This window comes from Vigna radiata, chromosome 4 (assembly GCF_000741045.1).
Source record: "Vigna radiata var. radiata cultivar VC1973A chromosome 4, Vradiata_ver6, whole genome shotgun sequence".
NCBI lineage: Eukaryota > Viridiplantae > Streptophyta > Magnoliopsida > Fabales > Fabaceae > Vigna > Vigna radiata.
In genome coordinates, this window is record NC_028354.1 from 10,412,752 (window position 1) to 10,426,753 (window position 14,002).

General features: G+C 34.8%; 1 protein-coding gene across 3 annotated transcripts in view; it reads left to right on the top strand.

The window, feature by feature from the left end:
- LOC106759213 (E3 ubiquitin-protein ligase BRE1-like 1) overlaps nt 1-11,456 on the top strand; it is a 31,185-nt gene extending 19,729 nt beyond the window's left edge. Inside the window, exons 16-19 of one of the 3 annotated variants that reach the window (XM_014642272.2) lie at nt 7,134-7,271; nt 7,350-7,552; nt 7,634-7,799; nt 10,697-11,456. In XM_014642272.2, coding sequence (XP_014497758.1) covers nt 7,134-7,271; nt 7,350-7,552; nt 7,634-7,799; nt 10,697-10,828 — 639 coding nt within the window. In that variant the 3' untranslated portion in view covers nt 10,829-11,456. Of the gene's footprint in view, nt 1-1,183; nt 1,251-7,133; nt 7,272-7,349; nt 7,553-7,633; nt 7,800-10,696 lie in introns of those variants that run through there. The other 2 variants (XM_022779785.1, XM_022779784.1) reach the window with 2 other exon arrangements.
- The last annotated feature ends 2,546 nt before the right edge of the window (nt 11,457-14,002 follow it).

The window sequence follows — 14,002 nt, forward strand, 5'->3', positions numbered from 1 at the left end:
CATATTCATAAACAATATATCTTCTCACATGTATACTGTACTTTTTAGTATTTATGATATGATATATCAATTTCCGCACTCAAAGTATTGTTTATGCAATGTAGCTATTAACATGTTGAGTTGGAAAGAGAAAGGGAGAAGATAATTTCTAAGAGAAAAAGATTATTTCATTAACTATTTTGAATGTTACATCAGAGAAGTTGTTGCTACTGAGCAAGCTACTGAAACCAAGATTGGCAAACTAGAGTACAAGCATTGTAAACTTGAGAGAGTTTACTTTGAATAAAATTATATTAAAATACTTATAAGTAACATGATAATCAATATTATATGATGTTATGAATAACATTTTATATTTTTACTGTAATATTATTACTTGTTGATCGTATTATATACTATTTTTAAATATGTCATTATATTATATATTATGGTTTACAAAGAAAAGTTTTTGGACTTAAACCGAGTCCTAACAGTACAAAATAGCAGGAGAGGAGTAAAAGAAAACTATTACCCTAATATGACCCAACCCACTAATTTGTAGCTTGCACTATGAAATAGAGAAGCAAAAGAAAATGGGAGGGTGGTGCAAAGCTGAGAGACCCCAAGGCAGACCTGTCATGCAATAGGAGAATGCAACATCAACACCCAAAACGGACAAGAACTTGCAAGAGATAACCAATGAACCATGACCTAGCTGTGGTTTTTTGCATATATCGTGACTTAGAAACAAACAAAGTCTTGTCCTTTTTGGCTTTTTCCTGATTTCCAATTGAGCTTGCTGAATCAGCTCTAAAATCACAATTTTACTTGAGTTAACTGGGTTCAAGACTGTGGGAACGTAAACTCAGACTAGGAGTTTACAAGTTGATCACAATTTTGTTTACCATGACTGAAATAGTTAGTGACATCTGTCATAACTCATTTCTAACTAACCACACTTTGGACAACATTTGACAACTGGCTATTGACAGTTGATAGATGACTGTCACAACTATCTTTCCCTTGTATTCTAAGGACCTTTGGATACAAGCTGTAAGGGCTTTTGAGAGCTTTTCTTCTGGAAGCATTACCTTTTTTTCCAGTAGAGTAGCTTTTTAAAGCATTTATAGCTTTGTATTCAAACAGTCATTCTAACACTTCTTGTAGTTGTTCAGCCCCTTTGTTTTGCAATTTCTGTATTCAGTTTGGCATTGTGGAAGTGCTTTTTTCGGAGAGAAGAGAAGGCAAGATGGTTGGAGTTATGAGATGAGGTAGAATATGAATGCATTATACTCGTATTATACCCGTACCAAGCCCAAATAGTGCTTGACATGACAGTGTTAGAAGTTCCACATTAATAAGAGATACGACTAAATTGTAGTGTATAAATACGTGCAAACGTGCAAACTTTATCTTAAACGCAAATTTTCTAGGGCTGAGTTAGAATAAAATCTACTTTCTAAGTAAAACAGTATCCTATTATTAGGAAACATGTAGTGAGAACTACAGTTGCATTAATCCAGTGATGATCAAGCACATTTTCATTGAGTAACATGGTTCATGTAGTTTCGACTAAATGTCTATTTTTTCTTTTTTCTATTTCATTTTGTTGTGGTGTACGGGTAGACATGGATTAATGTAGAGGACAAGAGAAAAATAGAGGTAACAAGTTGATTATTTGGCATTATCATTTCAAAGAACTTCAGTTCTTTTCCAAATTGATTATTGATCTCATTAAAGAACATGAAAATAGGTAATATATCTTTCATTAAATATATCCGAGGAGAATATCCATAGTAGAAATGACATGACTCACTATATTACACTGTTAGTTTGTTGAGACCAAGAATGATGTTTTTCATCTTAAATAAATTTGGGTGCCCCAAGGGAGCATGGAGACGGGGACACAACAATACACGGAATTTTTTCCAGATAGCAGACACCTGGGGGTTCTTGTCCTATGCCAATCTAATATTACTGAATACTTATATTATTTGGTTAACTAACTTTGAGAGACAAGATTAAAAGGACAATTAGGATTAAAGAGGAAAATTATCAAGTCTAGGGAGGAGGGACAAAGAGAGATTCAACCTACTCCCTTGGATGTAGCCCAGATTCGTTTGGTAATGTAGTAACGTGGGGAAATTTTGGAGAAGACATGGGGGTGGATAGAAAACCATTATTAGAAGTTCGACCCAAGCACCTAAGCCAATGGACCTCCGCTATCCATGATTTGAGAAATATAGGTTGTTGAAACATTTGGGGACTCAAGATGATTGGGCAGCCTTTGGACTTTACTAGAAGATATTCTTGATGTGTCTCTTTGGAAAGCTTAAGCATAAATTTTTCCAACTTGGAGACATTTTCTGCTGTCAGAAAATGAATTTCATGTATCTTGAGTGTGTTCACCATTGCAGAAGATTTAATAGACACATTAGGATTTTTTCCATCATTAGAGTTGGAATATGAAGGATTTGTTTTATTATGCTTTCCATTAAATGAATGCTTTCCATTAAATTTGATAACAATTATGCATACCAGGGAATCACATTCACATACAACTTTTCCAGTTTCTTTTTATTTTCCGGTGAGTGAGCTTCCAAAATCATCTTTAGTTCTTTTGCTGTAGATTGGGCTCGGACAACAAAAGAAATCAGATCATAATTACCTTGTATTAGGAAGTTTTACATCTACTAGAGATAAGACCAAGCTAGAGTATATATGTGTTAGGTTCCTTTACCCAGGGACCGATGAGAATCAACACACACACAAACACACACACACTCAACAAAAGAAGTAATTGTATGAATATGAACTTTATTTATTCTGTAAAGTGTGAAGGAACAGAATAACAAGCCAATATTTCACCCTCAACGAAGCCTCCTTCCTGCACTGGAAACAATCCAATCTATACCCAAAGACAACAATTATCGGATCCCCCTCTCCCCCTATTCGGTTTATTATTTATACCCTCTCTTTCTTCTAACAAACTATAACATACTATCCTCCTTACACGTGTCTCACACGTGTCTAACTTACTCCCTTTTTATTCTTCCTTTTGTAAACCTTCAATGGTCTAACACTACCCTCCTCCCCAACATCAACCTTGTCCTCAAGGTTGAAATAAGGAACTGTTATTTGATGTAACGCTCCTCTTCCCAGGTGGCGCCCTCCAATTACCGGTCTGGAGGCTTGGGTGGTGGCAAATCCTCCTCCACTGTCTTCCATTCTTCCTAGATTCTATCAACTTCCAACATTCTGCTCCTCGAATCCTCCATCGATTTCTTCCATTCTTCTTGCTCAATCTTCATGCTAAGCTGCCACCAATCTACTTTCATTTTGCCTAGGGATGCCAAACAGGTAGCTCCTAAATTCACATCCAAACCTCCCAACTCAAAAGAGATAAAGTTTGTCTCTGATTTCTAATCCCTTCACCTCAACAATATATTCATTCCCAGTGCTCAATATGTCCATTTTGCTAACAGACTCACTTAGTCCACTCATCATTGCCCCCCAAACAGTATCCCAATCAGTCACCACATATGTAACAGGATCTGGAACTGAATCCTGCCCAAAAAATTTTCGGAGAACCTTTAATGCATGTTTGAGATGATCCGAAGAGCTCCAGCTTTGACCATCTATGGCTACTTTACCAACTTCTAATGCAATAAGGGCAGGAGCTCCAACCGTGTTCCCAACATTATAGAACATAAAGCAGTGACCTCTATTGTTTCTCCTTGCATCTGTTTCTTCGAAGTAGTCCCCAGCATAATCCCAAACTTCACTAGGAAATTCCAAAACCACTATATTTAGAGTTCCATAACTAAAACGCTTCCCAGAAAAACATTTCCATTGTGGCAAAGGTGGGTAGAACTGTATAGTTCCAGCCTTCAAACAGCCCAATAGAATAGTAACAAGAACAATATCACCAAAGAAATCATTGCTGTATGCTGCAGAAACTTTGATTTTATGATTTTGACCAGGCTCCTTGATATCATTTGACACATTTGTTATGGTTCAAGGGAATTTTGATTCCTTCTCCCAAATACTCAACAACGAAACTGTGACCCCTTTTAATCATACAATGATCTCCTCCAAAACTCCTATACACTTCATGATTCCAGTAGGAAAGGGAAACATTATTAAGTGAAGCAGCACAATCATGCTCCAAGTGAGCGAAGTGCCAATCCCTTAGCCTCCTCTCCCGAGAGCTCAAAATATCCCCATCAAGCTTTTTTTCCACAGAACTGTCCCTTTTGGAATCAAATGGTCTATTTGCCGAATTGTTTTGTTCAGTTTCTTTGTCATCGCGAAGGCAATCACGGTTCATCATTGTCAACCCAAGATCCAACTGATCACCAATCAACGAATAAGTATCTGATCTTCGCTCAGTAGCCCTGCAGCCTCAACACCATTTATAATGTTAGCTCCAAGATCGACAAAAACAGGAAATGTGGAGTGATCTGGTTTTCTCGATGCTTGTGGCACTAGACTTCCCAACTCCTGGATGTCCTTGTCGACGCTCCTCTCCTGTCGCTCCGTTGCCAGCTCCTCATAAACGATTTCTCGATTCAGTCCGCCGAACCTCCGCGCCAGCCTTTCCGTGAATATCTTCCAATTTGGATGTCGGGTTTTCTTCCGCCAGAAGCGGATCCAATAGTAGCTCGTGCCTCCCTCTCCGTCATGTTTTGTAGATCAAAAAATTTCTCTGCCTTCGCGATCCAGCCATGGGGCCACTCCTTCGAACGTTGGCAATTCAACGCGCTTCATCTAGCTACATTGCACGTCTCCTCTATCTTCTGCTTTGTCCTCCGAATTCTCTAGTGGTCGCCATTCGCGTTCAGCGTTGACAGAATTGCGACTTCCTTCGGAGCTCCGACACTGGTTCCTTCTTCCACGGTTGCGATTAATGTTTCGTCTTCCATAGTCGCGATTCGCGTTTCGAGCCATTCCCTAAACTCTGCTCGAATTTCCTCCAACGTCGCCTCCATGGAATCAAATCTTCCCTCCAATGCACTCACCCTGTATTCCATCTCTTCTTCGGCAGGTTGGACCAAATTTGTTAGGTTCCTTTACTCAGGAACCGTAACAGATGAGAATCAACACACACACTCAACAAAAGAAGTAATTGTATGAATATGAACTTTATTTATTCTGTAAAGTGTGAAGGAACAAAATAACAAGCTAGTATTTCTCTCTCAAGGAAGCCTCCCTTCCTCCACTGGAAACGATCCAGTCTATACCCAAAGGCAACAATTATCTAATCCCCCTCTCCTATTCGGTTTATTATTTATACCCTCTCTTTCTTCTAACAAACTATAACATACTATCCTCCTTACACGTGTCTCACACGTGNCTAACTTACTCCCTTTTTATTCTTCCTTTCGTAAACCTTTAATGATCTAACAATATGTAGGTGTAAACTTCACTTTACAAGCCAGTTTTATGGGGTTGAGTTAGGTTTAAAGTCCATTTCATAACATGGTATCAAAGCCATGAGTTATTAGAGCCTATTTTAGCGAGATTTGTTTTCTTTGGACATATCATTCCATCCGCTATCGGGCCACTATCAGACCATCTATTAATGTCTAGTTCCATGCACAAAATGTATATACCTCAGTGCGAGGGGGTGTGTTGGGAAGTCCCACGTTGTCTAGATATAAGGCCAATTTAGAGTATATATGTAAGTACAAAACTCATCTTACAAGTTGATTTTATGAGTTAAATTTTGTTTAAAATCCAGTTCTTAATAGCTTGTTTAAGAGAGAAGCCAACTTCTAGTCAGAATCATATAGTCATCAAATATCATTGGCAAAAATACTTTGTACATATTTCCAAAAAGCTTTGGAAGTTGGGAAAGTCGTTAAGGTCCCTCATATGTTTGGTTCTACTTATTGGCATAGCAAGGCACAAAATTAGAAATAAAAACTTTCTTCACTTTTTGTGATTATCAGATGGCACTTCACCATTATCTATCTCCCAGTGATTATAGTATACCTGACCAACAAACCATCGTTCTACTGGAGTGACCCCGATATAGATAATTTTTCCTATCAAATTTGTCTTAATTGATAGATAGTTGTTCTGACCTGTGGTTAGGATTGCAACCTGCTTAGTGATGCAATAGCAGACTCTCTTTTGATAAAAAAGTAGTGAAGTCCGGAGATTGAAGATATCATATCAAAACTTGACATGTATGCGAGAAAGAGAAGCAAAAGATAAAAAAAGATGAACGTTGACCCACTCCTCAAATGTGGTAAAATAGCATGGTCAGTCTTAAAACAGGCATGGGGACAGCTGGCAAACCTCCTGGAGGTACTGCGACATCACGCCATAGTGGAAGGTGATGTGTGGATTGAATGCCCTTAGGAAGGGTATTAAAAGAATAGGAATTTGTGAGGAGGTTTTAGTCTCCAAAACTGTTTGGGTTTTCTGTTGCTCAAGATGATGCACCAGATGCAGTGGTCACTGATGATAACAACCGGGGTGGGTGGCAACAGACTGCAGCAGTCGATAACCAATGATGCTGGATAGGTAGTAGTGACAAATAGTACCAGATTGATGATTGGAGGATAAAACTAAATGGGATAAAACATAGTTATTATGAAATTAAAAACCAAAGTGTTTGATATTTCGATTAGCTTGCTTGATTTAGTTGTATTTAGTAGCAGAACATACATAATATTACAAAAAGTTATACAACAGGAGGAAAGAGGACATGTTCAATCTTAGGAGAACCTTCTCCTACATAGGCTTTTTAAAAAGACAACCAATAACCAGCTTTTCTGTACCCTGTATATGACTTTTCCTTACAGAAGATAAAACTTGATTTTCTAACACAATATTGTCAAAATATGTTATAAATACCTTTCATTCAGAGGATTTTGTATTAGTTGAAAAGTTCATATCGACTAAAGATAAGATCAAATTATAATATATAAATAAATACAAATCTCACATTATTAAATTATTTTTGTGAGATTGAATTAAAATTAAATTCCATTTTCTTAAGAGTATGTAACACAACTTTGATTTCTTTTCCCAAAATTTCTACTTTGCATGGAGCATTTTCTAATATTCCTGAAGACCAATCATATGTTAATATAATTATGTTTGTCACTTGGATTTTTTTATTCATTGTCTCATTGGTGCAGCTTGTTTTGGAGGGTGTAAGGGCAAGGCAGAAGCAGGATTCTTTGCTCATGGAGAAGCGGGTAATTGAACAAGATATGCAGCAAGCGAACACATCCCTGAACTTATATGATATTAAAGCTTCAAGAATTGAAGACCAGGTAGCTGGGTCTTGATTTAATTCTTAAATTGCACTTCCGATTTGACTTTGGAATTTTACTGATCCTTACTTGGTGCAGTTGAAGTTTTGTTCGGATCAGCTTCAAAGACTTGCAGAGGATAAGCTTCAATGTTCTGTCACTTCAGAAAATACACAAAGAAGGCTGTCTGATATTAGAAGACAAACTCAACAGATTAGGGATACAGTGGTCGAATTGCAATCAAAAATTGGTAGTAATAGGGTGACACGAATGGAGTTACGAGTAGAACTTGAGAAAGAAAGGTATTTAGTCTGTCATGTATACAATTTTTGTCAAATGTTTTCTGCACACTTTTTTTGTAACCTTGTCTTTTTATTACTAAGGTTTGCCAAGAAAAGAACTGAGGAGGATTTGGAGGTTGCTAGGAGAAAGTTTTCACGCCTTAAAGAACAGAATGAGGGCTCTTCAATAAATGAAAAGCTTCAACAAGAACTTGAAGAATACAGGGAAATTATCAAGTGCAGTATCTGTCAAGATAGGGCAAAAGAGGTATTTTTAAGGACATATGTTATTCTTACAACATTCTGTGTCTGCCTGTCTGTCTTTTTGTGCATTTATTACTTATTATAATAATGGAGAGAGATAAACACGAAAGTATGTTCTATAAATTGTGTATTGTATGGCATCGGTCTAAAACTCATTGGAAGCACCTTGTGGTTATGATGGTCAAGCTGATTCTGGAGTTTTGGGGAAGGAGAGAGAAGGGGGGGGGGGTGATAAAAAATTTAAAAGTGTTTTTTAATGAAATATAAATGTTTTTCACTTTAAAATGATGAAACTATAAGCCTCCAAAGATGTGTGTTTCTTTCCTAATATAGCTGGGAAAGAATAGTGATGTTTCTGAATTAAATTTTGGAGCTATACGAGTTTGTGTTGGATTTCTTATTGTCATTTCTGACCTGACCTTAAAACAGTACTAGTAGTGATAGTTTTTATTGAAGTCGAACCATAAAGCCATTCAAGAACAACGTTCCAATGATGTTATTTACCATGAAATCCATCTTGACCACTTTCTCCAGTGTTCTTGTCCTCTTGGCCCTCTTTGTAAGTATCTACCGTAATTGATTTTGTACTATCCTTTTTCAGTTGGTAGTACCCGATATCTCTTATGTAAACAATCATTTCAAATCCCATGTTTTGTTGTATGGCTACATATCCTATGTTGGTAGTCTCATTTCTACTTCTCCGACATTTTGTTTTTCTTTGAAATCCCACATTCACGATACTAGGAAATGCTTGCATGCTATATTTGTGAGTTTTAAGTTGGGTGTTGAATGACCAACACAACTCCTCCTTTATCTGAGCTTGGGACCAGGTATAATAAGACCATAGGTGGAGTTGCAATTTTTTTAATAAATAAATATATTTTATTTTTATTTTTGTTTTATGGAAAAAGGAAAATTGACTGTTGTTGGAATTCCAGTCACTCTTATCATGCCTCTGTTGTGGCCTCTTTGGAGGGCTTGTTTCACATTGACTTAGCTCAAATAGAACCTATACAAACTTGAGTAGGAATCAGCTTTAAAGGATTGACTTAGATCCTAATCCATATTTCTAAGAATAGGAAAGAAAAGTAGAAATTATAAGTAGGGTGATGATGACTTACCACATAAAGCCGAAATGACCAAATCTCACTGGGAAAGTAAAGAAAATAATGCTGTGGACAACTTCTCATTCTGTATGTGGGTGGCAAGTGCTCCTCGTATATAGCAATAAGTGAGCATTAAGGGAGGCTGTGGGTATAATTCTATCTAGTAAGAGTTTAGGGGCGAGGCTGGCACATAGATGCGAGCATGCATTCTGCTCCAACCAAATACTTGGATCTTGAGAAACTTATCTACCAAAAAGTATGAGTTTGGTGTTGACAAAAAACATATTAAGATTTTTCCATGTCAAAGTAGCTATTTTAAATGCCAAAGTAAATACCCTGCTGTTTCTGAAATATTTTGTAACTTTGTCTATTAATGAGAATTCTCCTTTCAATGGTTATATTGATTGTTGGGAAAGTACTCATTTTTTGGGAAGTGCTCTAAATCTTTAGGATCATGTATTCTCAGATTCATGTGTAGTACTTCTTCCTGGTAAATTTCATTTTACATACTAAGGCCTTTTATTCAACTTTGATGAAATGCAATGTTCATATAAAGTTATTAAAGTGAATAAGTTAGGTAATACTTTGGTAATAAGTGGACCCCTTCCCTTCTCATGGGTATTATAATCAACTAGAATTAAATGAACTCTAATTCAAAATGGGTAATTGATGTTAGACTGTAAGGATGTTCAAGTCATTCAATGAAATAAAGCTCACCAATTACTAAGTCAGTTTATTTCAAAGTTCGAACTTCATTAATCTATGTAGTTGACATGTTATAGTTAGAAAGAAGACAAGAAAACAGGCTCCAAATAATCTGTCTGAACTGTTTGGAAATGATTAAATAGGTTCCCTACTTTTAAAATTTATGGTTGAGTTCCTAAGTTTATTATCATTTTCAACCAGGCTCCTTTTCCAGGGTTTTCTTAAGGTAGAAGAATCTTAGTCCTTGCTAAAAGTAAATGAACATATTTAGAAATGCTCAAATAGTTTAGGGACCCACTTCATAAGGTTAGACAGTGACTTGGTTCCGAGTTATTTGGGAATTTCATACCCTATAAACGCTGTCTTATTTGGTCAAATCGTAGAAATCTTCAGTTTAAAAGTATTACAAACGAATAGTTTTTAACGGATCATAAGTGGTTTAGGGTTTGAGATAAATAAAAAGAGACTGTACTTGATTGAGTTTAAACACTCCTCATGTGTTCTCATATTTATATTGGTAGAATTCTGATACAATGAGTATATCAACCTAGATTCCTAGGTACAAAGCTAGGTACACCTCAGGTACAACATATTGCAGTTTACCAATACAACTACTTCTTCCTACCTATTTTTAATACCATTTCTAACAAATTGTGATCCATTCATTATAATCAATTTGAAATGTTATTCGATGTATTTACTTGACACCCTAGGGCATAAGCTAATTACTTTAATTTTTTCCATGTCTATATGACGATTTGCTGCATTCATTACTGTTGGATATAGGCTATGTTTAGTTAAATTTCTCTAAATAGGAAAAGTAAATAAGAAGGTAAAACTAAATAAATTTCTCATAAGCTAAAACTATTTTAAGCTGAAATCAGCTTTTGGAAAAATTAGATAAAATAAGCTTCAGCAATAGGTAAAAATATAGGATGTTATATATTAGTTAAATTAGCGTATGTGAGAAGCTTATTACAAGATTTGTTTCTCATTTTCTTGTACTGGTTATAATGCTCTATTGGTTGTTAGTCTGTTTACAAAAATTAAGATCTAAAGAAAACCAAATCTGACCTTTTATTTTTGTCAGGTGGTAATTACAAAATGCTACCACTTGTTCTGCTTCTCATGTATCCAGAAAGTTGCTGGGAGTAGGCATCGGAAGTGTCCGCAGTGTGCTACAAGCTTTGGGGTTAATGATGTGAAGCCTGTTTATTTGTAACTAGAAACATGGTTCTGTCCCGGATGTTGAAAAGAGGCCGGTGTTGTTTTGGTGTATGCATACCTAGGAGGTTCAATTGTATACTTATTCCCAACTGTCGAGATAAGGAACATTGGCAGCGATCAATGAGTGCCTGTCTCCATTTGGACAAAAAATGATTATTTTTTGCTGGTACTTGATCTTACTAGTACCACCTGTGCGCATTTCTTTTGAATATGGGATTGTGTTTAGTTTATCATTTTTAATAGATAGAACTTGGAGCCATAGGAAACGTAATATTTGTTCATTGCAGATTTATCATAATACATCTTCCAATGCCATTTGGAGAGGTCATGAAGGTTGGTATTTATACCGTGCAATTAATAATTCAAATCATTCCAAATCTGGAATTGGCCGTCATGCCAAATTTCCTTTGAAGTTTACTCCAAAGCTGGCACCGACATGTCTTCCATCTCTAGTTCTTTTAGAAGGACAAATTTTGGTCTCTGGGATCTGTACATATGTCAGATTTTAAAGTGTCGTTCAATTTTGTTTATAACAGCCTGTAATTTGTGTAATCGTGCATGTGCCAAAATGTAGTTGTAATTGATGTTGTCGAAAGTTATGAAAGCTCCATTTATTCTATCTACTTTTTTGGATCGATATAAGCATGTTTTCATTGAAACCAAGCTATGTTAAAGTGCATTGTCCACGTTATCTCACCATATGATCACGTAAGAACTACATCAGTTTTCAAAACCTTATTATTTGTAATTTAGCAAATGAATTGCTTTAAACTAGAAAGCTTTCTTCATAGTGTAGATGCGCCCTATATTTTAAGTTCTTAAGTTGTACATCACAATCACAGGACCTATTAAGTAGAAGGACATCACTAAAGTGTTTGAAAACAGTTTCTAAAATGATCGTAAATAATGTTTAACATGTTTATATTCTAAGACTTTTTCTTCCTACAGCTCTATAATAATTAAAACGACCATTGCATATTTTATGCTTTATTTCAATGATGTCTCCTCAGTCTTCACTTTTACTATTTCATTGCTTTAGTGGTGAAATAAAGTTGGTCAGCTTTCGGTAGGTGTAAAAGGTATGAATGACCAACACGTCAATTTTTTATTTTTATTAGAACATTCCAAAATGTTGAGATTAGTGTTTCAGATCACCTATTATGATCAAAATTTGAGTGTTTCTTCCTGTATTACCCCACGTTTTTTTATTCTTACATTTCAAAAATAACTTTCTTCAATAGATTTTAAAATTTGTTAAATCTTAATAAATTTCAAAATTTATTAATTTTTTTAAAATTCCATAAATTTTGAAATTTGTTAAAAATTTAAAAAAAGCTAACAGATTTTAAAATCTGATAAACTTCTTTTTTTTTAAAAAAAATGTAAGAATGCAAATAGAAATATAGGGTGGTGTAAGGAAAAACACTCTCGTAACATATATCCTACATATTTTAGAAAATGTATTCCAAAACACATTAAGCATTTCAGAAATCATATATGATTTTCAGTCCGAATTAAGTGTTCTGGAAATAAGTTTTTTTCATGATTTCATTTCTATGAATATTGTGTATTAATTTTTGACAATTTAAACTTTATTTTGTCAGATTTACCATGGATGAAGACTTTTACGAAAGGATATCATATGAAATTGACATGTTTCAAGGTTTAGATGACTTTGACATGGATAGTGTTCTCCCTTCAGATGCAACGCATAATGAATTCTAAAATATACTACGCATCTTACTGCAAAAATAATGGTATTATGTTGAAAAATGGATATATATGGTACACATGGCAAGGAAATAGGTTATGTTAAAAAATCCAATTCTTAAAGTCAAATCTTGGATTATTGAGAGTCAAATTGGAGGAGTAAAAGGCAATGACGAAACTAGATCCTAAGACCTACCAACTTTCCAAAGGTTATAAGTTAAGTTTAAAGTTTGTAAAGACAATTTTGTAGTGTTACTCATCATTGGCTTGAATGGTCATTTTTTCAAAGGGAGAATATGAGTGAAAAGGAGTGAGGACCCTTATAAGAAGATGCTTACAATTGTATATATTGTGAGATCTGATGAGGACAAATCTTCATGGAGTTAGCTTTTGAAATTGCTAATTGAAGGTGGTGGTATCACCAAATGTTATTTATTATATTTTTTAAAATAGAAAAAGAAATATAAGAAATGAAGGTTGAATTGTGTTTTTAGTTTTTTTTAAGCCAAATATTATCTCATAATAAACATTCAAATATATATCAATATATTAATATATTAATGTAAGGTAGTTGTTTATGATGAAGTGTAATAGATGTAACTTTATAGATTAACTAATTTACTTATTTAAAATGTTATATATATTTACATAACAACTCTATTTCTAATTTAGTACAAATAAAAATATTATGTAACATATAAACATAAGGAGAAAGACGAGATACATATTGCATTTTTAAATTCATTCGTCTGATCACGTAAACTTTGTTAAATTCTCACTCAATTGGTTGAGTTTCACTAGACAAAATAATTATGAGAAGTATTATGCAAGTATTTTTTTGGGCTCGTAGTTATTTTGTGCCTAATCCCTCGAGTATTGTTTGAGCTTGTAACTACTCTTGACTAATCTCTTCGGGTACTCTTTTACTAAGTCAATTTTGTCTCAGTCAAGTATTCTTTTTCAAACTACTTTTGACTTAACCAAGTAATGTTTCAATAAGTACTCTTGGTTCAATGTAAGTATTCTGTTGATTCCTAACCACTCTTAGCTAACCTTACCAATTATTCTTTGCCCAAACCACCTTTAACTTAATCGAGTATTGTTTCTTAAACTACTTCTAGTTCAAACAAGTATTCTTTCGCAAGTCACTTCTATCTTAATCAAATATTCTTTGAACAATAACCGCTCCAATATAATATTTGAGTATTCTTGGTTAAACAACCAATCACAGGTAAGATAAGTAGGTTGTGCAAGGGTTGATAAAAGACCACATTGTTGCTCACTAGATAGGATGATTTTCTGTTGACGTATATAAGATTTAATGCTTGCTCTTTTAGCTTGCTAAAGGAACACAAACAATATTCTCTATGTAGCTTTTATTGGCATAAAAATTTTCAAGAGTGTTTTGACACTGTGGATGAAACCTCTGTATCTTTATACAGGATTTAATGGAACTGGC